The sequence below is a fragment of the Phalacrocorax aristotelis genome, chromosome 23 (genome assembly GCF_949628215.1).
Source record: "Phalacrocorax aristotelis chromosome 23, bGulAri2.1, whole genome shotgun sequence".
NCBI lineage: Eukaryota > Metazoa > Chordata > Aves > Suliformes > Phalacrocoracidae > Phalacrocorax > Phalacrocorax aristotelis.
Window position 1 is genome coordinate 4602617 of NC_134298.1, and position 21110 is coordinate 4623726.

The 21110-nt window shown below is 68.9% G+C and overlaps 4 protein-coding genes across 8 annotated transcripts; 3 read left to right on the forward strand and 1 right to left on the reverse strand.

Annotated features, from left to right (window-relative positions):
• Positions 1-612: 612 nt before the first annotated feature.
• LOC142067813 (uncharacterized) lies at positions 613-3010 on the forward strand. The gene is made up of 4 exons (XM_075116775.1): positions 613-1110; positions 1832-2016; positions 2522-2596; positions 2743-3010. The coding sequence occupies exons 1-4, from the start codon at positions 721-723 to the stop codon at positions 2765-2767; spliced, it is 675 nt and encodes a 224-aa protein (XP_074972876.1). The 5' UTR covers positions 613-720; the 3' UTR covers positions 2768-3010.
• A 2074-nt stretch (positions 3011-5084) lies between these two features.
• On the forward strand, positions 5085-8157 carry LOC142067823 (pancreatic polypeptide-like). Its single transcript, XM_075116791.1, has 4 exons — positions 5085-5314; positions 6529-6709; positions 7793-7864; positions 8018-8157. Exons 2-3 carry the CDS (start codon positions 6531-6533, stop codon positions 7854-7856), a joined length of 243 nt encoding a protein of 80 aa, XP_074972892.1. The 5' UTR covers positions 5085-5314; positions 6529-6530; the 3' UTR covers positions 7857-7864; positions 8018-8157.
• LOC142068116 (uncharacterized) lies at positions 7928-9886 on the reverse strand. The gene is made up of 3 exons (XM_075117362.1): positions 9850-9886; positions 8631-9190; positions 7928-8056 (listed from the first exon to the last, which is right to left on the reverse strand). Exons 1-3 carry the CDS (start codon positions 9884-9886, stop codon positions 7928-7930), a joined length of 726 nt encoding a protein of 241 aa, XP_074973463.1.
• Positions 9523-20670, forward strand: MPP2 (MAGUK p55 scaffold protein 2). 5 transcript variants are annotated; one of them, XM_075116846.1, is made up of 12 exons: positions 9523-9608; positions 11604-11722; positions 13803-13955; positions 14058-14207; positions 15523-15750; positions 16999-17130; positions 17745-17850; positions 18056-18124; positions 18274-18435; positions 19075-19277; positions 19367-19495; positions 19590-20670. In XM_075116846.1, exons 2-12 carry the CDS (start codon positions 11606-11608, stop codon positions 19764-19766), a joined length of 1626 nt encoding a protein of 541 aa, XP_074972947.1. In that variant the 5' UTR covers positions 9523-9608; positions 11604-11605; the 3' UTR covers positions 19767-20670. The 5 variants fall into 5 exon arrangements, with proteins under 5 accessions (XP_074972947.1, XP_074972945.1, XP_074972946.1 ...); XM_075116844.1 differs by having other exon boundaries at positions 9541-9636; XM_075116845.1 differs by lacking the exon at positions 9523-9608 and adding an exon at positions 9653-9935.
• The last annotated feature ends 440 nt before the right edge of the window (positions 20671-21110 follow it).

Sequence of the window (21110 nt, forward strand, 5' to 3'; positions counted from 1 at the left end):
GTGTCACATCCGTGTCCCTGCGCCGTGGCTGTGTGTCACATCCGTGTCCCTGTGCCGTGTGCTGTGGCTGCGTGTCACATCCGTGTCCCTGTGCCGTGGCTGCGTGTCACATCCGTGTCCCTGTGCCCTGTGCCATGGCTGCGTGTCGCGTCTGTGTCCCTGTGCCGTGGCTGCGTGTCACATCCGTGTCCCTGTGTCATGGCTGCGTGTCACATCCGTGTCCCTGTGCCCTGTGCCGTGGCTGCGTGTCACATCCGTGTCCCTGTGCCCTGTGCCATGGCTGCGTGTCACATCCGTGTCCCTGTGCCCTGTGCCGTGGCTGCGTGTCACATCCGTGTCCCTGTGCCCTGTGCCGTGGCTGCATGTCACATCTGTGTCCCTGTGCCGTGGCTGCATGTCACATCCGTGTCCCTGTGCCATGGCTGCGTGTCACATCCGTGTCCCTGTGCTGTGCCCTGTGCCGTGGCTGCGTGTCACATCTGTGTCCCTGTGCCATGGCTGCGTGTCACATCTGTGTCCCTGTGCTGTGCCCTGTGCCGTGGCTGCGTGTCACGTCTGTGTCCCTGTGCCATGGCTGCGTGTCACATCTGTGTCCCTGTGCCATGGCTGCGTGTCACATCCGTGTCCCTGTGCCCTGTGCCGTGGCTGCGTGTCACATCCGTGTCCCTGTGCCCTGTGCCGTGGCTGCGTGTCACATCTGTGTCCCTTTGCCCTGGCTACATGTCACATCTGTGTCCCTGGGCCGTGCCCGTGTGGCATTGCCATGTGCCGCACGCCATGTCCTGTGCTGCACGCCACGTCCCCGTGTCCCATCGTGTCCCCCATGCCCCGTGCCTGCACCCCTGCCCCTTCGGTGCACCGGGCCGGGGCGGGCTTTGCCAAGGGACGGTGACAAGGAGCTGGCACGTGTGCCCCCAGGGCCGGTGGCGGGGGGGCTGCTGGGGTCCTGTCGTGCCCGTGGGGTCGGTCACGGATGAGGGAGGAGCCAGCAGCCCCTCGGAGGCTATAAAACCCCGGGTGGGTGGAGGAGCCGCTGTGTCCCCAGCTCGGTGTCCCCGGCACTGTCACCCCGCTGCCAGGCCCTGCCTGTCACCTCCCGCCTCCTCCACCGTGAGTGCGGGGACAGCCCGGGGACGGGGCTGGGGCCTTGGGGGGTCCCACGGGGTCCCATGGAGGGGGACATGTCCTTTGGGGTGGCTGGGACCCCTGGGAGGGAGGTGATCCTTGGGGACATGGGGGGGATCCCTGGAGGGGAGGTGTCCCATGGGGTGGACAGGGGTCTCTGGGGGTCATTTAGGGTGGGAGATCTCCCTTGGGGTGGCTGGGGGGGTGTCTCTGGGGGCAGATCTCCCTTGGGGAGATGGGGGGGGGGCCTGTGGGGTCCCTGGGAGGGATGTGTCCCCTTGGGAACTTGCAGGGGCTGTTCCTGGGGGTCCCTGGGAGGGAGATGGCCCCTTGAGGACATTGTGGGGGTCTCTAGAAATCCCTAGGGGTGAGATGTCCCTTTGGGGAGGTGGGGTGGTCTCTGGGAGGGAGGTGTCCCCCTGGGGGGAGTCCCTGGAGGAAGATGTCCCTTGGGAGGAGCTGGGGTCCTGGGCAGGGGGAGAGGGACATCCCCTTGGGGAGCAGGGGGTGCCCTGGGGGTGCAATGTCCCCACAGGGGACAGGGTCCGGGAGGGGCGTGTGTGAGACATCTCTGTGGGCTCAGGGTGTCCCTGGAGTGTTGCGGGGGGGGGGGGCAGAGCTGCTTGGGGACAAGGTGGGGGAGCCCGAGAGTGACAGGGGTGACGGCCACGCAGCTGAGCTGCCCCCCGTCCCCGTCCCCACGCAGATGGTGACGTCCCCGAGGCCGTGGCGCGTGCTGGTGGCCGTGGCCCTCTGCGCCCTGCTCTGCCTGGGCACGCTGGCGGCCGCCTACCCCCCCAAACCCGAGAGCCCCGGGGACGACGCGTCCCCCGAGGAGATGGCCAAGTACTTCTCGGCCCTTCGCCACTACATCAACCTGGTGACGCGGGCAGAGGTGAGCGCAGGCGGGTGGCAGCGTGCACGCGTGTGCGTGTGCTTTGTGCACGCCCGGCGGCGCGTGTGCACGCCCCCGTGCACGCTCCTGCTGGCCCTTTTGCACACCCCCATGTGTGCTCGTGCCGGCCCTTTTGCGCACCCCGTGCATGCTTGTGTCAGCCCTTTTGCTCACCTTTGTGCATGCTCGTGTCAGCCTGTTTTCATGGCCCCGTGCATGCTCGTGCCGGCCCTTTTGCACGCTCCTGCTGGCCCTTTTGCACGCCCCCACGTGCGCTTGTGCTGGCCCTTTTGCACACCCCTGTGCATGCTCGTGTCAGCCCGTTTTCACACCCCCGTGCATGCTCGTGCTGGCCCTTTTGCACGCCCGTCCGCCGTCACACGCACTCGGCGGTTCCCGTTTGCACGCTTGTGCACATCCCTTCGCCCGCAGGCGCGTGAGCTCCCATTTGCACGCCCGCCTGCGCCCCTTCGCACGCGCACCCACGTGCTCCGTGTCCTGCAGGTACGGCAAACGCGCCAGCCCCGAGGCCGTGGTGTCGGAGCTGCTCCTGGGGGCCGGCAGTGACAGGTCACGGTGGGTGTCCTTGGCCTTGTCCCTGACCCCATCACCCCCGTGGGCAGGGAAAGGGGCTGCTCCCTCTCCTGCACCCTGGGGTGGGGGTCCCGCGGGGGTGTTGGGGGTCTCGTCCCCGATTTTCTCACGCCAGCTCTTCCCCACAGGTATGACGATGACTCCGCGTGGTGACCGGCTCCCCAAGCCCCCCCGCCCCCCGAATCCTCCCCGTCTCTCCGTGTCTCCCAAAGGGGCTCTGCCGCAGGGTGGGGCCCAGCACCCGGGGCCAGCGCCGGCCCCCCCGCCGGGAGGGACCGGGACCCCCAGAGCCTAGCCCAGGGGTGTCCTGCCGGAGGGGGCCCTCACCCCATCCCCTCCCCACCGCTGTCGGGGGGTCCCACGCGGTCCCTGCACGCCCCCACCAGCGGCAATAAAGAGCACGATCGTGGGCACCCGTCTGGGCTGCGTGTGCTGGGGACGGGGGGTTGGGGGGTGCAGGGGGATGGAGGGGGGCTGGGGGGATGGAGAGGGGGGTGCAGGGGGATGGAGGGGGGCTGGGGGGATGGAGAGGGGGGTGCAGGGGGATGGAGGGGGGCTGGGGGTGGAGAGGGGGGTGCAGGGGGATGGAGGGGGGCTGGGGGTGGAGAGGGGGGTGCAGGGGGATGGAGGGTGCTGGGGGGTTGGAGAGGGGGGTGCAGGGGGATGAGGGGTGCTGGGGGGGTGGAGAGGGGGGTGCAGGGGTTGGAGGGGGGGTGCAGGGGGATGGAGGGGGGCCGGGGGGATGGAGAGGGGGGTGCAGGGGATGGAGGGGTGATGGGGGGGTGGAGAGGGGGGTGCAGGGGGATGGAGGGTGCTGGGGGGTTGGAGAGGGGGGTGCAGGGGGATGGAGGGGTGATGGGGGGTGGAGAGGGGGGTGCAGGGGGATGGAGGGTGCTGGGGTGTTGGAGAGGGGGGTGCAGGGGGATGGAGAGGGGCTGGGGGGATGGAGAGGGGGGTGCAGGGGGATGGAGGGTGCTGGGGTGTTGGAGAGGGGGGTGCAGGGGGATGGAGAGGGGCCGGGGGGATGGAGAGGGGGGTGCAGGGGGATGGAGAGGGGCCGGGGGGATGGAGAGGGGGGTGCAGGGGGATGGAGGGGGGCCGGGGAGTTGGAGAGGGGGGTGCAGGGGGATGGAGGGGGGCCGAGGGGAAGGAGAGGGGGGTGCAGGGGGAAGGAGAGGGGGGTGCAGGGGGATGGAGAGGGGGGTGCAGGGGAAGGAGAGGGGGGTGCAGGGGGATGGAGAGGGGGGTGCAGGGGGAATGGAGGGGAGGACAGAAAGGTGTGAGGTTGGGCAAAGAAATAAGGGCCAGGGGACCCACTGGGGTGCAAGGGTGGGGGGCTGGGGGGTGGAGGGTGGGGGGGGAGTGCATGGAGGTGTGGAATGGGAGGAAGGGGGGGAGTGGGGTGCGCTGTGGGGCTGGGGCACACTGGAGTTGGATACTGGGGTGTACTGGGTGCAGGGGCGCACTGGGTATGGGGCGGTGGTGGGTGCTGGCCATGGGTGTTGGGGTGCTCTGGGTACAGCCTGTGCTGGCACTCGGTGTTGGGGTGCTCTGGGTGGGGGGCTGCAATGATGCGGGGGTGCACGGGGTACATTGGTGGTGGGTGCTGGGGTGCGCTGGGTATGGGGGTGGTGGGATGCACTGGCAGTGGGTGTTGGGGTGCACAGGTTACTGGGATGCACTTGGTGTGGGGTGCTCTGGGTGTGGGGTGCAGAGTGCACTGGTGGTGAGTTCTGGGGTGCTCTGGGTGTGGGGTACACTGGCAATTGGGTGCACTGGTTGTGGGGTGCAGGGACAGTGGGTGCTGACAGTCCCCACGGGGACTGCAGCCATCGGGGGCCGTGCCAGGGCTGTGCCGGAGGTCCCAGGATCTCGGGGGGTCTTTGGGGGGTCCCCACCCCTCTGACACCCCCCAGCCCACAGTGGGAGCGGGGGGACACCCACATCCTCGGGCATGGCCACAGCAGGGGCTGGCGGACGTCCCCCCCCTCCAGCTCTGCCACCCCCTGCAGCCACCACTCCTCCTGTCCCTCATCCCTCTGTCCTTCCATCCCACCCCTCACCCGATGTCGCCTCCCGCACCTGCCCAGCGCCCTTCCACCCTGTCCATCCGTCTGCTCTTCCAGTGTCCCTCTGTCCCACTCCCCATCCATCTGTCCTGCTGCCCACCCCTCCCACCAGCCTCCCACCGCTCTCCCTCCGTCCCCACACCTGTCCCTCCGTCCCCACACCTGTCCCTCCGTCCCCACACTCGTCCCTCCGTCCCCACAGCCATCCCTCTGTCCCCACACCCGTCCCTCCGTCCCTCGGTCCGTCCGTGGGGACAAGATGCTCTGGGGACAGACACCGGACACCACGTCCACGTCCTCGCCCCCGCCGGGAGCCCCCCCCAGCCCAGGGTCAAACATTAACCAGGGCTGTGCGAGGGGCCAGGTGTCCCTGTCACCCCCCCGCCGCCACGGCCCCTGTCCCCCCCCGACGGCCCCTGTCCCCCCCCGACGGCCCCTGTCCCCCCCGGCCACCTGGCCGCAGGTGCTGCGTGGCAGGGTGACATCGGCGGGGGGGACAGGGGGGATATAAGGGCCAGCCCCGCCGTGGCAGCGGTGTCACCGAGGAACCGGGCAGCTGGCAGCAGCGTCCCCCCGTCTCGCCGCGTCGCCTTGTCCCGCTGTGTCCCCGTGTCACCACTCGTGGAAGCAGGTGAGTGGGGCTGGGGCCTCGTCCCCGTGGGGGGACACAGCTGGGGGGGCGCCGGTGGCAGCACTTGTGCTGGGGGAGAGGGGCTGGGGGGGTGCAAGGGGGTGCAAGGGGGTGCAGGGCTGTGCGGAGGGCACGTGGTGCGCGCCAAACGGGGCGTGCACATGTGCGAGGGGGTGTGTGGTGTGCGTGCAGGGGCAAACAGGGCATGCACGTGCGTGTGCAAGGCCGAGCGTGTGCATCTGCGTGTAGGGGTGTGAAAGGGGGTGTGTACGCGTGTGCGCATGCTCCAGGAACGGAGCTTTTTTGTGTGCCCTGGGAGCGTGTGTGTGTGCATGAGCATAGCTGTACGTGTGCATGCGCGTGCACCGAGGCGTGTGCTGCAAAAGCAGAGGTTTGTGTGTGTGTGTGCACGCTGGAGCAGAGGTGGGTGCGTGTGAGTGTGCAAGGGTGTGCGTGCATGACTGTATGCGTCGCAGAAGCGGAGGCAGAGCTGTGCGTGCTCTAAGGTGTGTGTATGTGTGTGCGTGCAGCCGGGTGGTGTGTGTGCGTGTGCATGTGTGTGAGCCGGGTGGTGTGCATGCGTGTGTGCATGTGCATGTGCATGCAGCTGGGTGGTGCACATGCATGTTTGCGTGCACGTACATAGCTGTACGCGTGCATGCACGTGCACCAAGGCATGCTGCAAGAGCAGAGGTTTATGTGTGCATGTGCACGCTGGAGCAGAGGTGGGTGCGTGTGAGTGTGCAAGGGGGTGTGTACACAACTCTGTGTGTCCCAGGAGCGGAGGTTTTGTGTGTGTGCCTGCATGTGTGCAGAGCTGTGCGTGCTCTAAGGTGTGCGTGCGCTTGTGCATGTGCATGTGCATGCAGCTGGGTGGTGTGCGTGTGTGCATGCAGCTGGGTGGTGTGCATGCGTGTGTGCATGTGTGCGTGTGTGCATGTGCGTGCAGCTGGGAGGTGTGCATGCGTGTGTGCATGCAGCTGGGTGGTGTGCATGCATGTATGTGCGTGTGTGTGTGTGTGCATGCAGCCGGGTGGTGTGCATGAGTGTGTGCATGCACGTGCGTGCAGTGGGTGGTGTGCGTGTGTGCATGTGCGTGCAGCTGGGAGGTGTGCATGCGTGTGTGTGTGTGCGTGCAGCCGGGTGGCGTGCATGCGTGTGTGCGTGCAGCGCGGTGCCCTCGGCGGAGCCTGAGGCTGCAGCGTGCGGTGCAGCCATGGCTCCCCGCTGGCCCTCCCTGCTGCTCCTCGCCTGCGCCCTGGCACTGCTGGCCGGGCGCCCCAGCACCGCTGGCCCTGCACAGCCCACCTACCCGGGGGACGATGCGCCCGTCGAGGACCTCGTCCGCTTCTACAACGACCTCCAGCAGTACCTCAACGTGGTCACAAGGCACCGGTGAGCAGCGGGGTGCTGGCAGGGGCACGGCTGCAGGAACCCTGCAACGTGCCGCCCCATTGCAATGTGCTCCCTGCAGCAAGGCACTGCCCCATTGCAACGTGTTCCCCGTAGCAACATATTCCCCGTTGCAATGCACTCACTGTTGCAAAGTGCTCCCTGTTGCAATCCATTTCCCTGCTGCAACCACATCTTTGTTGCAGCGCTCTCCCCGTTGCAGCGCCCTCCCCATTGCAGCGCTCTCCCCGTTGCAGCGCCCTCCCCATTGCAGCGCTCTCCCCATTGCAGCGCTCTCCCCATTGCAACACCCTCCCCGTTGCAGCGCTCTCCCCATTGCAGCGCTCTCCCCATTGCAGCGCCCTCCCCATTGCAACACCCTCCCCGTTGCAGCGCTCTCCCCGTTGCAGCGCTCTCCCCATTGCAGCGCTCTCCCCATTGCAGCGCCCTCCCCATTGCAACACCCTCCCTGTTGCAGCGCTCTCCCCGTTGCAGCGCCCTCCCCATTGCAGCGCCCTCCCCATTGCAACACCCTCCCCGTTGCAGCGCTCTCCCCGTTGCAGCGCCCTCCCCGTTGCAGCGCTCTCCCCATTGCAACACCCTCCCCATTGAAGCTCCCTCCCCGTTGCAGCGCCCTCCCCATTGCAGCGCTCTCCCCATTGCAGCGCTCTCCCCGTTGCAGCGCTCTCCCCGTTGCAGCGCCCTCCCCATTGCAGCGCGCTCCCTCGTCGCAATGCACTGCCTGTTGCAACGTGATCTCCTGCTGCAACCGGCTCCCTTCTGCAGCGACCTCCCCCATTGCAGCACGCTGTTGCACCGCGCTGCCTCGCTGCAACCTGCTCACCTGCTGCCCCTGGCTCCCCGTTGCGATGCAATTCCAGCTGCAACGCGCTCCCTGCTGCAACCTGCTGCCCTTGCCGTGCACTCCTGATTGCAGCATGCTCCCCGTTGCAACACGCTGCTCCCTTGCAACCCGCTCCCTCGCTGCGCCTTTCCCTCGCTGCAGCCAGCCCTGCCATTGCAACGCGCTCCCTGTTGCCCCCCTTGCATGGCGCTGCCCCCCACTAACGTGCTCCCCCCTCGCAGGTACGGCAAGCGGTCGGGCGGCCGGGTGCTGTGCGAGGAGGCCTTCGGCGCCGTGGGGTGCTGAGCCCCCAGGTGAGCGGTGGGGGATTGGGGGGGCTGGGGGACAGAAGAACCCTCCCCAGTGCCACCCGTGCCTCAGTTTCCCCAGTGGGTGCCATCCCAGGTGGGGCAGGGTTTGGGGGGGGCACTGCGGTGTGGTGGGGTTCTGACCCCCTCTCCTTGCAGGGACATTGTGGGTGAAGGGAAGCCGGGGGGCTGCTGCACCTGCAGCACCCGCAGCAGCACCCGCAGCAGCACCCGCAGCAGCACCCGCAGCACCCGTCACCCCGGGGCCAGGCTGGGCTCCCCAACAATAAACCCCCCTGCAGCCACCTCCTGTCTCTGCCTGCTTGGGGGGACGGGGGCGTCTGGGGGGAGCTGGGGCTGGGGGCACTGGGGACATTGGGGGTGCTGGGAGCACTGGGGCTGGGGATGCTGGTATGGGGGCACTGGGACTGGGGACAGTGGGGACATTGGGGGTGCTGGGGCTGGGGCCACTGGGGCAGCACTGGGGCCACTGGGGCTGAGGATGCTGGTACTGGGGGCACTGGGGGTGCTGGGGCTGGGGATGCCGGGGGCACTGGGGGCGCTGGGGGTGCTGGGGCTGGGGACGCTGGGGATGCTGGGGGCATTGGGGGTGCTGGGGCTGGGGACGCTGGGGGCAGTGGGGGCACTGGGGGCACTGGGGGTGCTGGGGCTGGGGATGCCGGGGGCAGTGGGGGCACTGGGGGTGCTGGGGCTGGGATGCTGGGGGCACTGGGGGCGCTGGGGGTGCTGGGGCTGGGGACGCTGGGGGCACTGGGGGCACTGGGGGTGCTGGGGTTGGGGATGCTGGGGGCATTGGGGGTGCTGGGGCTGGGGATGCTGGGGGCACTGGGGGCACTGGGGGCGCTGGGGGTGCTGGGGCTGGGGATGCTGGGGGCACTGGGGGCAGTGGGGGTGCTGGGGCTGGGGATGCTGGGGGCACTGGGGGCACTGGGAGCACTGGGGGTGCTGGGGCTAGGGACGCTGGGGGCAGTGGGGACGCTGGGGGCACTGGGGGCACTGGGGGTGCTGGGGCTGGGGATGCTGGGGGCACTGGGGGCAGTGGGGGTGCTGGGGCTGGGGATGCTGGGGGCACTGGGGGCAGTGGGGGTGCTGGGGCTGGGGACACTGGGGGCAGTGGGGGTGCTGGGGCTGGGGACACTGGGGGCAGTGGGGGTGCTGGGGCTGGGGATGCTGGGGGCACTGGGGGCGCTGGGGGTGCTGGGGCTGGGGATGCTGGGGGCACTGGGGGCACTGGGAGCACTGGGGGTGCTGGGGCTGGGGATGCTGGGGGCACTGGGGGCAGTGGGGGTGCTGGGGCTGGGGACGCTGGTACTGGGGGCAGTGGGGCTGGGGACGCGGGGGGTGGCTGGGCTGGGGCCACTGATGCTGGTCATGGTGGGCACCATGGAGGCACTGGTGGTGGAGAGACTGGGAATACTGGTGCTGAGGGCACTGGGGAGACTGGGGGCGCTGCGTGGGTGCGCACCTCCCCGTGGGTGCTTGCGTGGGTGCGTGCGTGTGCAGGTGCGTGTGCACACGGGGGGGGAGGGGGGCGGGGGGCGCGGTTCCTTTAAATTCACGCCCCCCCCCCCCCCCCCCCCGCGCGGCGCTCTTCGGCCGCCCCCCCCCCGCTGCCATGGCAACCGCGCGGACCCGCGCCCCCCCCTTAAAGGGGCCGAGCCCCGCTCTTCCCCCCCTCCCCACGCCGCGGGAGGCTGCGTGGCTGCGTGCGGGGGGGTGGCTCCCACGGGTGAGCACGCGCGGCTGTGCAAGCAGTGGTGAGCAGGCGCGGGGGGGCGCGCTCGTGGGTTTGCACGCGAGTGCGAGCGTGCGCGGGGTGTGTGCATGCATGGGGGGCAAGCGCGCACAGGAGCACGCGTGTGTCAGCATGTGTGCACGCGTGGGCGCGGCATGTGTGCAGGGGTCTGCACACGCGTGTAAGCATGCACAGGGGCGCGTGGGCGCGGGTGCACGGGGTTGTGCGGGCTCACACGCGCGTGTGCACACACGAACGTGGGCACGCAGCATGCGCCTGTGCAAGCACGCGGCTCTCCACGCCGCGCGTGAGCGCGCACAGGTACGTAGGCGTGCGGTTGCTCCCACGGGTGTGCACACGCGTAAGCGTGCAGGGAGGCGCGCGCGCATTCCCCGGGCACGCGTGCGTGAGCACACACCCCCCACCCCGCACACCCCCCGCCCGCGGGTGTGCAAGGCGTTCGCACGCGCGTGACGTGGCGTCACCGTGTTTGCAGGGGGGTGGGGGTCGCGTGTGCACGCGTGTGCAAGGCCCTGGGGGAGCGGGGTCGGGGGGGGGGGGGAGCCCACGCGAGGCCGGAGGGGGGGGGCGGGGGCCGCGGTACCCGGATCTGGGGGGGGCGGGGGGGGAGGCCCGGCTCTGCCGCCCGCAGCCATGAGCGGCCCCGGCGGTGGGTCCCCCCCGGCCCCCGCCATCGCCCCCCTGGGCCCCCAAGGTAGGGCCTGGGGGGGCCGGGGGGGGCCGGGGGTGGGGTGGTGGTTGATGCCACGCAGGGAGCTGGCGTGGGCTGGGGGTTGTTTGGGGATGGGGTGGAGGGAGTGGGGAGATGGAGGCAGGGAGAGGCGGGATCCGGGGGGGGGGGTGTGGGCCTCGCCGTAAGCCCCTCAGATATGGGGGGGGGTCTGTTTGTATTGCAACCCCCCCACCCCGGCGCATCGCCAGCATCCCCCGCCATTGCAGCGCAGCCGCTCCTCGCGGTGCAGCGGCTCCCAATTGCATTGCGGCCCCCCCCCCATTTCATTGCACCCCCAATTGCATTGCAGCTCCCCCAATGGCATTGCACCCCCATTTGCATTGCAGCTCCCCCAATGGCATTGCACCCCCATTTGCATTGCAGCTCCCCCAATTGCATTGCACCCCCATTTCATTGCACCCCCATTTGCATTGCAGCCCCCAATTGCGTTGCACCCCGCAATTGCATTGCGCCCCCCCGCCTGCATTGCACCCCCATTTGCATTGCACCCCCAATTACATTTCACCCCCCCATTTGCAGTACAGCCCCCCCCCCCCCCCCCCCAGCATGTACTGGCTGTGGGAATATCCCCCCGCCCCCGGGGGGCTCTTTGGGGGTTTCCCCCACATCACCAGGGCAGCCCTCCACAAAGTGCCAGTTGGGGGGGGGGGGGCTCTCCTGCATTCCCCCCCACAGGGACTTGGGGTGCAGTGCAACTCCCTGCAGGTTCGGGGGGCTGAGGGGGGGTCCCGGGGGTGCTTTGGGGGGGTCGGCGGGTCTGTGTGTGGGTGGGCTGTTTGCAGGGGGACGGGGTGCTGCTCGGCTGGGGAGACTGAGGCACGGGGGGGGGGGCGGGGGGGGCTGTGGCGCTCAGCAGCCAGGGTTAGCGCTCCCACCCCCCGCCGAGGTGTCGGGGGGCTCCTGCCTCCGTGGACGCCCCCCAGCCCCCCCCCGGGCAGGCAGTGCAGCATGGCAATGCTGCGGGGACATGTCCATGTGTCTGTCCATCCTGTAGGCCGAGTGGGGGTGGGTCCCAGCTCCACCGCCCCCCCAGTTCCCTGCCAGGTCCCATAACCGAGGGGGGGGCCTGGGGTGACCGGGGCAGGATCGGGGGGGGACGGGACACAGGCAACCCTGGCTGCATTTGATTTTCACCCACGTTGCTGTTCTCTCCTGCTCTGCCCCCCCCATTCCGTGTCCCCGTGGCCCCCCCGTGGCCCCCCCCTCCGTGTCCCCACGCCCCCCCCCCCCCCCAGCCATGCAGCAGGTCCTGGATAACCTGATGGGGCTCCCCAGCACCCCGGGGGCCGCGGACCTGGACCTCATCTTCCTCCGCGGCATCATGGAGAGCCCAATAGTAAGGTCCTTGGCGAAGGTACAGTGGCGCAGGGGGGGCACCATGACCCCCCCCCAGGCTCCCCACTGCAGGTGGGGCACAGGGGGGGATGTGGGAGCACGGGGGGAGTGTGCACGGGTGGGTGTGCATGCATGTACGGGTGCGCAGGCGCGTCTCTTCATGCACATGTGCGTGGATGTGTGCACGTGCGCGGGTGCACGCGTGCAGGGATGTGTGTGTGCACGCGTGTGTGAGCAGCTGCACATACATGCGCGTGCACGCGTGGAAGTGAGCGTGCATGTTTGCCTGTGCATGTGTGCGCACCCGTGCGTGTGAGGCTGCTGTGTTGCAGCGCGGGGGTGAGGGAGGGCCGTGCATGGGGTCGGGGAGGGTGCTAGTGTGTAAGGTTATGCTTGTGCACGCATGCGTGCACGTGTGTGTGTATCACCCCCTGGCTGTGCTGCTGGGGTGCGTGTGGCTGGCCCCACGTCCTGCGTGTTTACCAGTACGCGTGCATGTGCGTTTGCGTGTGCACACAGTTGTGCAATGACACGCATGTGCCCAGATTGGTGTGGTGATATGCGTGAAAGGGCATGCACACGTGTGCATGTGTGTGCACAAGCGTGTGCTCGAGGACGTGCATGTGTGTGGATCCAGAAGGGCGGATTTGGACGTGCACGCAGGATGCTGCATGTGTGCAAAGGGCATCCGTGTGCGTGCTCCTGCGTGTGCAAAGGGCATCCGTGTGTGTGCTCCTGTGTGTGCAAAGGGCATTCGTGTGTGCTCCTGTGTGTGCAAAGGGCATCCGTGTGTGCTCCTGTGTGTGCAAAGGGCATCCGTGTGCGTGCTCCTGCGTGTGCAAAGGGCATCCGTGTGCGTGCTCCTGCGTGTGCAAAGGGCATCTGTGTGTGCTCCTGTGTGTGCAAAGGGCATCCGTGTGTGCTCCTGCGTGTGCAAAGGGCATCCATGTGCGTGCTCCTGCGTGTGCAAAGGGCATCCGTGTGTGCTCCTGCGTGTGCAAAGGGCATCTATGTGTGTGCTCCTGCGTGTGCAAAGGGCATCCGTGTGTGCTCCTGCGTGTGCAAAGGGCATCCATGTGCAAAGGGCATCTGTGTGCGTGCTCCTGTGTGTGCAAGGAGCATCCATGTGTGCTCCTGCGTGTGCAAAGGGCATCCGTGTGTGCTCCTGTGTGTGCAAAGGGCATCCATGTGCGTGCTCCTGCGTGTGCAAAGGGCATCCGTGTGTGCTCCTGCGTGTGCAAAGGGCATCTATGTGTGTGCTCCTGCGTGTGCAAAGGGCATCCGTGTGTGTGCTCCTGTGTGTGCAAAGGGCATCCATGTGCAAAGGGCATCCGTGTGGGTGCTCCTGCGTGTGCAAAGGGCATCCGTGTGTGCTCCTGCGTGTGCAAAGGGCATCCATGTGCAAAGGGCATCTGTGTGCGTGCTCCTGTGTGTGCAAGGAGCATCCATGTGTGCTCCTGCGTGTGCAAAGGGCATCTATGTGTGTGCTCCTGCGTGTGCAAAGGGCATCCGTGTGTGTGCTCCTGTGTGTGCAAAGGGCATCCATGTGCAAAGGGCATCTCTGTGTGCTCCTGTGTGTGCAAAGGGCATCCGTGTGTGCTCCTGCGTGTGCAAAGGGCATCCATGTGCAAAGGGCATCTGTGTGCGTGCTCCTGTGTGTGCAAGGAGCATCCATGTGTGCTCCTGCGTGTGCAAAGGGCATCCATGTGCAAAGGGCATCTGTGTGCGTGCTCCTGTGTGTGCAAGGAGCATCCATGTGTGCTCCTGCGTGTGCAAAGGGCATCCGTGTGTGCTCCTGTGTGTGCAAAGGGCATCCATGTGCAAAGGGCATCTGTGTGCGTGCTCCTGTGTGTGCAAGGAGCATCCATGTGTGCTCCTGCGTGTGCAAAGGGCATCCGTGTGGGTGCTCCTGCGTGTGCAAAGGGCATCCGTGTGTGCTCCTGCGTGTGCACACTGGGCTGTGCCAGAGACTCCCCCACTGCGGGCCGAGGGCCGCACGCCCCCCTTTCCCGCAGAGGGAGCAGATGCCGAGCGTATTAGTGGGCGGGGGGGGGGGGGGGCGGCGCGGGGGTCCCTAATCCCCCCCCGGCCCCCCCCAGGCCCACGAGCGGCTGGAGGAGACGAAGCTGGAGGCGGTGGGGGACAACAACCTGGAGCTGGTGCAGGAGATCCTGCGCGACATCGGGCACCTGGTGCGGCAGGACAGCGCGGCCGCCGAGCTGGCCCGCATCCTGCGCGAGCCCCACTTCCAGGTGGGGCGTGCGGGGCTCGCGCGCGGGGGGGCGGGGGGGCGGGGGGGCGTGCGACGCGGGACTGACACCCACCCCCACCCCCCCCCCCCGCCGTGCGTTCAGTCCCTGCTGGAGACCCACGACTCGGTGGCCTCCAAGAGCTACGAGACGCCCCCGCCCAGCCCCGTCCTGGACCCGGCCTTCAACAACCAGCCCGTGCCCCCCGACGCCGTGCGCATGGTGGGCATCCGCAGGGCGGCCGGCGAGAACCTGGTGAGCCCGAGCGGGGGGCGGGGGGCATTGCTGGGTGCTGCGGGGGGCATTGCGGGGTGCTGCGGGGTGCTGGGGGCATTGCTGGGTGCTGCGGGGCGCTGGGGTGCTGCGGGGCGCTGGGGGCATTGCTGGGGTGCTGCGGGGCGCTGGGGTGCTGCGGGGTGCTGGGGGCATTGCTGGGTGCTGCGGGGCGCTGGGGACATCGAGGGGTGCTGGGGGCATTGCTGGGTGCTGCGGGGCGCTGGGGTGCTGCGGGGTGCTGGGGGCATTGCTGGGTGCTGCGGGGCGCTGGGGTGCTGCGGGGTGCTGGGGGCATTGCGGGGTGCTGGGGGCATCGAGGGGTGCTGGGGGCATCGTGGGGTGCTGCGGGGCGCTGGGGGCATCGTGGGGTGCTGAGGGGTGCTGGGGGCATCGTGGGGTGCTGCGGGGTGCTGGGGTCATCGTGGGGTGCTGGGGTGGCTGCGGGGTGCTGGGGGCAGGGCTGGGGTGCTGCAGGGTGCTGGGGTCATCGAGGGGTGCTGGGGGCATTGCTGGGGTGCTGGGGTCATCGAGGGGTGCTGGGGTGGCTGTGGGGTACTGGGGGCATTGCTGGGTGCTGCGGGATGCTGGAGGCGCTGTGGCATGCTGGGGGTGCTGCGGGGTGCTGGGGTCATCGTGGGGTGCTGGGGCGGCTGCGGGGCGCTGGAGGCGCTGTGGGGTGCTGTGGTGCTGTGGGTGCTTTGGGGTGCTGGGGGAATTGCTGGGTGCTCGGGGTGCTGCGGGGTGCTGGGGTGTTTCAGGGTGCTGGGGTCATCGTGGGGTGCTGGGGCGCTGTGGGGCGCTGGGAGCATTGCTGGGTGTGGGGGATGTTGCAGGGTCTGGGACATTGGTGGGTGCTGGGTGGGTGTTGTTGGGGTGCTGCAGGGTGCTGGGGGCGTTGCTGGGTGTGGGGGTGCTGGGAGTGTTGCTGGGTGCTGGGAGCATTGCTCGGTGCTGGGGCCACTGCAAGGTGCTGGGGCCGTTGGGGTGCTGCGAGGTGTTGGGGGCGTTGCTGGGGATGCTGGGGGCATTGCAGGGTGCTGGGGGACATTGGTGGGTGCTGGGGCCATTGCTGGGGCCATTGCAAGGTGCTGTGAGCGTTGTGGGGTGCTGGGGGGCATTGCTGGGTGCTGGGGGCATTGAGGGAATTGCTGGGGACACCGGGGTTGTTGCAGCGTGCTGGGGTGCTACAGGATGCTGGGAGGATTGCTGGGGTGACCGGAGGGCGCTGGGTGGGTGGCACGGGTCCTGCAGTGGGGACACTGGCGTGGGGCTGACGCGGGGCTGTGCCGGCCAGGGGGTGACGTTCCGGGTGGAGCGGGGGGAGCTGGTCATCGCCCGCATCCTGCACGGGGGCATGGTGGCGCAGCAGGGGCTGCTGCACGTGGGGGACGTCATCCGGGAGGTGAACGGGCGGGAGGTGGGCAGCGACCCGCGGGCGCTGCAGGACAGCCTGCGCCACGCCAGCGGCAGCGTCGTCCTCAAGATCCTGCCCAGCTACCAGGAGCCTCACCCGCCCCGGCAGGTACCGCCCGGCACCCCGCCCTGCACCCCACTTCGCCCTGCACCCTGCCCTGCACCCCACCCCACGCTGCACCCCGCATCTCCGTCCTGCTCCCAGCATCCTGCCCATCGTGGCCTCATCCCCTGCCCATGGGTCCCCCTGACCTGTGCCTGTGCCCCCCCATCTCTGTGCCCCCCCATCTCTGTGCCCCCCCATCTCTGTGTCCCCCCCATGCCCATGTCCCCATGCCACCCTGCCAACATCCCCATACTTGTGTGTCCCACGTCCCCCTGCCCACGTGCCCCATGTCCCCTGACCCCTTGCCATGTGCCTCATCTCCCCACGTATGCACTGAGCCCCACGACCCCCTGGACCCCATGTCCCTTGTCCCCTGTGTCCCCCCATCTCCCACGCACACCGGGAGGGACTCGCCCCATGCCCACGTGCCCCAGGCTGGCAGGACCCTGGTGTCCCCCACGTCCCCTGTATCCCCCTGTCCCCCACGCACACCGGGAGGGACTTGCCCCACGCCCACGTGCCTCATGCTAGCAGGATCACGGTGTCCCCCACGGTGCCCTGCGTGCCCGGCACTGGTGAGGGCATCCAGCTGTGGTGGCACCCGCCCTGTCCCCAACCCCCACGGCAGGACCGGGGGTGCTGGGTGGCAAAGGGTGCCCGGTCCCCTCCCTCCCCGTGCCAGCCCCCGCCGTCACCCTGACTCCCTGGGGACAAAGCGGCGCTGTCATCGCGTCCCCTGGCACCGTGTGCCTCCGTGCCGGGCTGTGGCCGCAGCACCCTGCTGCTGCCAGTGCCGGGCGGGGGTCCTGCGTGCAAGCACACGCGTGTGCGCGCTCACGGTTGCCCCCCCTGCACGCTCCCGCACGCATGTGTGCCATCGCGGGCGCGGCGGTGGCGGCGCTGGGCGCGTGCGTGTGCCTCTGCGTGGGCGCGGGGCTGTGCGTGGGCGCTGCCGTGGGTGCCCTGTGGGGCGCGGCGGCGGCCGCCGGTGCCGCCTGCGTGTGCGCGGGTGCCGTGCGTGCCTGGCTGCGCCGGGCGGCGGGGGGACGCCCGGGCGGGGGGGGCACCTAGCGGGGTACGCACGCGTGTGGGTGCGCAGGCGCGTGGCACAGCTCCTGCGCTTCCCGCCGGCACGCTGGGGAGACTGAGGCACGGGCCGGCAGCACCCGGGTGATGCAGAGTGAGGAACCCCAGCGTCCGGTGGCCACCCCTGAACCCCCACCCTGCTGACCCCCCCACCCCGGTCCCCAGGTCTTCGTTAAGTGCCACTTCGACTACGACCCGGCCACCGACAGCCTGATCCCCTGCAAGGAGGCCGGGCTCAAGTTCACCGCCGGTGACCTGCTGCAGATCGTCAACCAGGATGACCCCAACTGGTGGCAGGTCAGGGGGAGCCCCGAGGGGGGGGTCCTGGCCCTTTGATCCTCTCCTGGGGGTCCCCAAGGCATCTGGGGTCCACAGAGGGTCAGGGGTGTCCCTGGGGCTGGGAGGGTCCCTTGGAGCTTGGGGAGGGGTGTCCCTGTGACGTACAGGCTTCCCTCTGGGGCTTGGAGGGGGGTCTCTGGTAGCTCGAGGTGTTCCTGTGGGGTTTGGGGGGTCCCTGGGTTTGGGGGAGTCCCGGGGACCTGTGGGGCTTCCCTGTGACCTAGGGTATTCCCTGTGGGGCTTGAGGGTTTCCTGGGAGCTGGGGGGTGTCTCTGGGAGCTTGGGGGTTCCCTGTGGGGTTAGGTGGGTTCCTGGGGCTGGGGAGGGTCCCTGTGACCTGGCGGGTGTTCCCTGTGGAGCTTGGGGGGGTCCCTGGGAGCTGGGGGGCATCTCTGAGACATTGGGGGGGTCCCTGGAGTTGGGGAGGGTCCCTGGGAGCTTGAGGGACCCCTGGGGGTTTTGGGGGGTCCCTGGGGCTCGAGAGGGTCCCTGGGAGCTCGAGGGGTCCCTGTGGGGCTGGGGGGGGGTGTCCAGTGGCGCCAGGGTCCCCATGCACGGCGCTGTCCCCCCAGGCGTGCCACGTAGAGGGGGGCAGCGCGGGGCTGGTGCCCAGCCAGCTGCTGGAGGAGAAGCGCAAGGCCTTCGTCAAGCGGGACGTGGAGGTGACCCCCGTGTCCGGTATGGAGCCCCCAGCCTGCGGTGGCGATGTGGCCCTGGGGGCGGGGGGACAGGCGGTCACCTCCCGAGGGGGAGCACAGCGGGTCCCCTGCGCCCCATGGCGATGCCCCCATCCCCGTGGCGCTGCCACGGCGGCAGGTCCCAGCTCCCGTGGCACTGTCCCCGTCCCCGTCCCCAGCTCAGCCAGCCCCCGTGTCCTCGGCAGGGGCCCTGTGTGGCAGCCTCAGCGGGAAGAGGAAGAAGAGGATGATGTACCTGACGACGAAGAATGCTGGTGAGCTTCTGCCACTGCTGTCCCCAAGGGAAGGGGGGACAGTCCCCAGGCTGTGCCTGTGGCAGGCTTGCCGTGGCACCTCACGGGGGGCCCTGGGGTGGCTCCCGGCTGCTTGGGGTCCCACCGCGGGTGACCTGTCCCTTGTCCAGAGTTCGACCGCCACGAGCTGCTGATCTACGAGGAGGTGGCCCGCATGCCCCCCTTCCGCCGGAAAACCCTGGTGCTCATCGGTGCCCAGGGCGTGGGGCGCCGCAGCCTCAAGAACAAGCTCATCATGTCGGACCAGGCACGCTACGGCACCACCATCCCCTGTGAGTGTCCCCGTGTCCCCGGCAGCATCCTTGTCCCTGTGAGCAGTGCCGTCCCTCGCCAGCATCCCTGACCCTTCTGAGCATCACCATCCTCGTGAACACCCCTGTCCCCCACCAGCATCCCTGTCCCCCGTGAGCATCACTGACCCTCCTGAGCATCACCATCCTCATGAACATCCCTGTCCCCCGCCAGCGTCCCTGTCCCCCGTGAGCATCACTGACCCTCCTGAGTGAGCATCACCATCCTCGTGAATATCCTTGTCCACCAGCATCCCTGTCCCTGCCAGCATCCCTGTCGCCTGTGAGCATCCTTGTCCCCCACCAGCATCCTTGTCCCTGTGAGCAGCACCATCCCCATGAGCATCGCGGTCCCTGCCAGCATCACCACCCCTCACCAGCTTCACTGTCCCTCTGAGCATCACCATCCTCGTGAACACCCTTGTCCCCCGCCCGCATCCTTGTCCCCCATGCACATTGCTGTCACCGTCCCTGGCACAGCCCAGCCCGTCTGGCGCCGGGGGGGGACGCGCCCCTGGGTGTGCGGTTGCAGCACTGCAGCCCCGTGGCCATCCCCGCGGGCTGTGGGTGCCCTCCAGGGTGGGACCCCTGGTGACACTCGGATGGGCCGTGCCCGGGCAGACACGTCGCGGAAGCCGAAGGAGAGCGAGAAGGACGGGCACGGGTACCGCTTCGTGTCGCGGGGGGAGATGGAGGCGGACATCAAGGCGGGGCGGTACCTGGAGCACGGCGAGTACGAGGGCAACCTCTACGGCACCAAGATCGACTCCATCCGCGCCGTGGTGGAGGCTGGCAAGATGTGCATCCTGGATGTCAACCCCCAGGTAGGGGACGTGGCGGGTGGGTCACACGCCTAGGGGGTGGCCGGGGCTGCCCCCCGCCCCAGGGCTCAGTGCCGTCTCCTCCTGCCCAGGCAGTGAAGGTGCTGAGAACAGCTGAATTCGTGCCGTACGTGGTCTTCATCGAGGCCCCCGGCCCCGAGACGCTGCGGGCCATGAACCGGGCGGCGCTGGAGAGCGGCGTGGCCACTAAGCAGCTCACGGTGGGGGTCCCCTCCCTGGGGGTGGGAGCCCGCGGCGGGGTCGGGGGGCACAGGGAGCGATGGGGGAAACTGAGACGGGGTTTGTGCGGGGCAGGAGGCCGACGCCAAGCGGACGGTGGAGGAGAGCGGCCGGATCCAGCGCGGTTACGGCCACTACTTCGACCTCAGCCTGACCAACGACGACCTGGAGCGCACCTTCGGGCGGCTGCGGGAGGCCATGGAGCGCCTGCGCGTCCAGCCCCAGTGGGTGCCCGTCAGCTGGGTCTACTAGTGCCCCCCTGCCCCACCCCTTGGGGGGGGTCCCTGCCATCCTCACACCCCCTCCCCAGCCCAGCCAGGAGGGCTGTGGGGGGGTTGGGGTGGGGTGAGGGTTGTGGCCCCCTATATCTCACCCGCTGGTGTGATGAGCTCGTCGTGCTCAGCACAATGTTGGGGGCGGGGGCGGGCACTCGGCAGAGTCCCCCCACCCGCCAAGCCCGGCCCCTCTCTCCCTCCTACCCAGCCCCAGATTTATTGGGGAGGGGGGAGCAGAAGCAGCGGGTGGGGTCCTATGTGGGGGGACAGAACCACCCCCCCCACTGTGCCCAGCACCCACATAGCTATTCACTGCCAAAACCTCACCCCCTCCCTGGATTATCCCAGGGGAATGTCATCCCCCCAGCTGGGGGGCACAGGGAGGGGGGATCCCCCAGCACCGTGTGGCTCTGGCCCCTTCTACCCCTGTGCCTCAGTTTCCCCACGGGGAAGCCCACCCTGTGCCTCAGTTTCCCCACGGGGAAGCCCACTCCATCCTGGGGCAACGCATGGGTTGGGACCCCCAGGGGTGGGGGTGGGGGTGTCACGCCCAGTTGGAGCCCCATAAACTGCCGTGGACCCAGGTGTCCTGTTGTACCCCAGCCCCCCCCCCCCGGCTGCAAATCCGCCGGGGACCCCCCTGCCACCCTTATAGGGTGGGGGTCCCTCTCTGTCCCTTGTGCCCCCCATCACCCCGTCCCAGGTAGCAATAACCCCCTCCCAGACCCCCTGCCCGCGTGGATCAGCCCTGTAATTAACCCCGGGGGGGGCTGTGGCTGGGGGCTCGCTGGGGCGCTGCCGGGGGTGTCTGGCGCAGGGGGGGCTGCCATGGGGTAACCCCGAGGGATGGGGACACGGGGGGGGGGTGCAGGGCGCGCATGTGCAGGTGTGTGCACAGGTGTGTGCCCCCACCCCGTGCTGACAGGGTGCGTGCCCCCCCCCCCCCCCCGAGATGTCCTCCCTGTCCCCTGCCCCCCCCCCCCCCGGGTCGCTCCTTTTTGGTACTTTGTTGTGACTTTTATTAAAGGAGACAAAAAGCAGCGGGTTTGTTCCTTGTGGCAGGACCCGGCTGGGGTGGGGGCACCCCTGGGGGGGGCGTGTGGCACCTGTGGCACCGCTGTCACCTCCGCCCCCCCCCCCCCCCACCGGTGCTGATGGGGGTTTGGGGGTTTATGGTCTCTGCAAATCAGGGTTTTGCCCCAGTTCGGTTCCTGGAGGGCGTTTGTGGGGCTGGGAGGGGGTGTGTGCACACATGTGTGTGCATGTGCGTGTGCGTATGTGTGTGCATGCGTGTGTGCACGTGTGTGTGCATGCCTGTACA

Bases quoted from the DNA above. Each gene is read 5' to 3' on its own strand.
- LOC142067823 (XM_075116791.1), top strand. From the start codon at position 6,531: ATGGCTCCCCGCTGGCCCTCCCTGCTGCTCCTCGCCTGCGCCCTGGCA. The intron at 6,710-7,792 runs GTGAGCAGCGGG...CCCCCCTCGCAG, and splicing joins AACGTGGTCACAAGGCACCG to GTACGGCAAGCGGTCGGGCG.
- MPP2 (XM_075116842.1), top strand. From the start codon at position 10,269: ATGAGCGGCCCCGGCGGTGGGTCCCCCCCGGCCCCCGCCATCGCCCCC. The intron at 11,723-13,802 runs GTACAGTGGCGC...GGCCCCCCCCAG, and splicing joins TAGTAAGGTCCTTGGCGAAG to GCCCACGAGCGGCTGGAGGA. The intron at 19,278-19,366 runs GTAGGGGACGTG...CCTCCTGCCCAG, and splicing joins TCCTGGATGTCAACCCCCAG to GCAGTGAAGGTGCTGAGAAC.
- LOC142067813 (XM_075116775.1), top strand. From the start codon at position 721: ATGTCACATCTGTGTCCCTGGGCCGTGCCCGTGTGGCATTGCCATGTG. The intron at 1,111-1,831 runs GTGAGTGCGGGG...GTCCCCACGCAG, and splicing joins CACCTCCCGCCTCCTCCACC to ATGGTGACGTCCCCGAGGCC. The intron at 2,017-2,521 runs AGAGGTGAGCGC...CTCCGTGTCCTG, and splicing joins ATCAACCTGGTGACGCGGGC to CAGGTACGGCAAACGCGCCA.
- LOC142068116 (XM_075117362.1), bottom strand. From the start codon at position 9,886: ATGCTGCGTGCCCACGTTCGTGTGTGCACACGCGCGT. The intron at 9,191-9,849 runs GTGAGCCCGCAC...CACTGCCCCCAG, and splicing joins TCGTGTGTGCACACGCGCGT to TACCAGCGTCCCCAGCCCCA. The intron at 8,057-8,630 runs GTGCCCCCAGCG...CGGGTGCTGCAG, and splicing joins CAGCACCCCCAGTGCCCCCA to GTGCAGCAGCCCCCCGGCTT.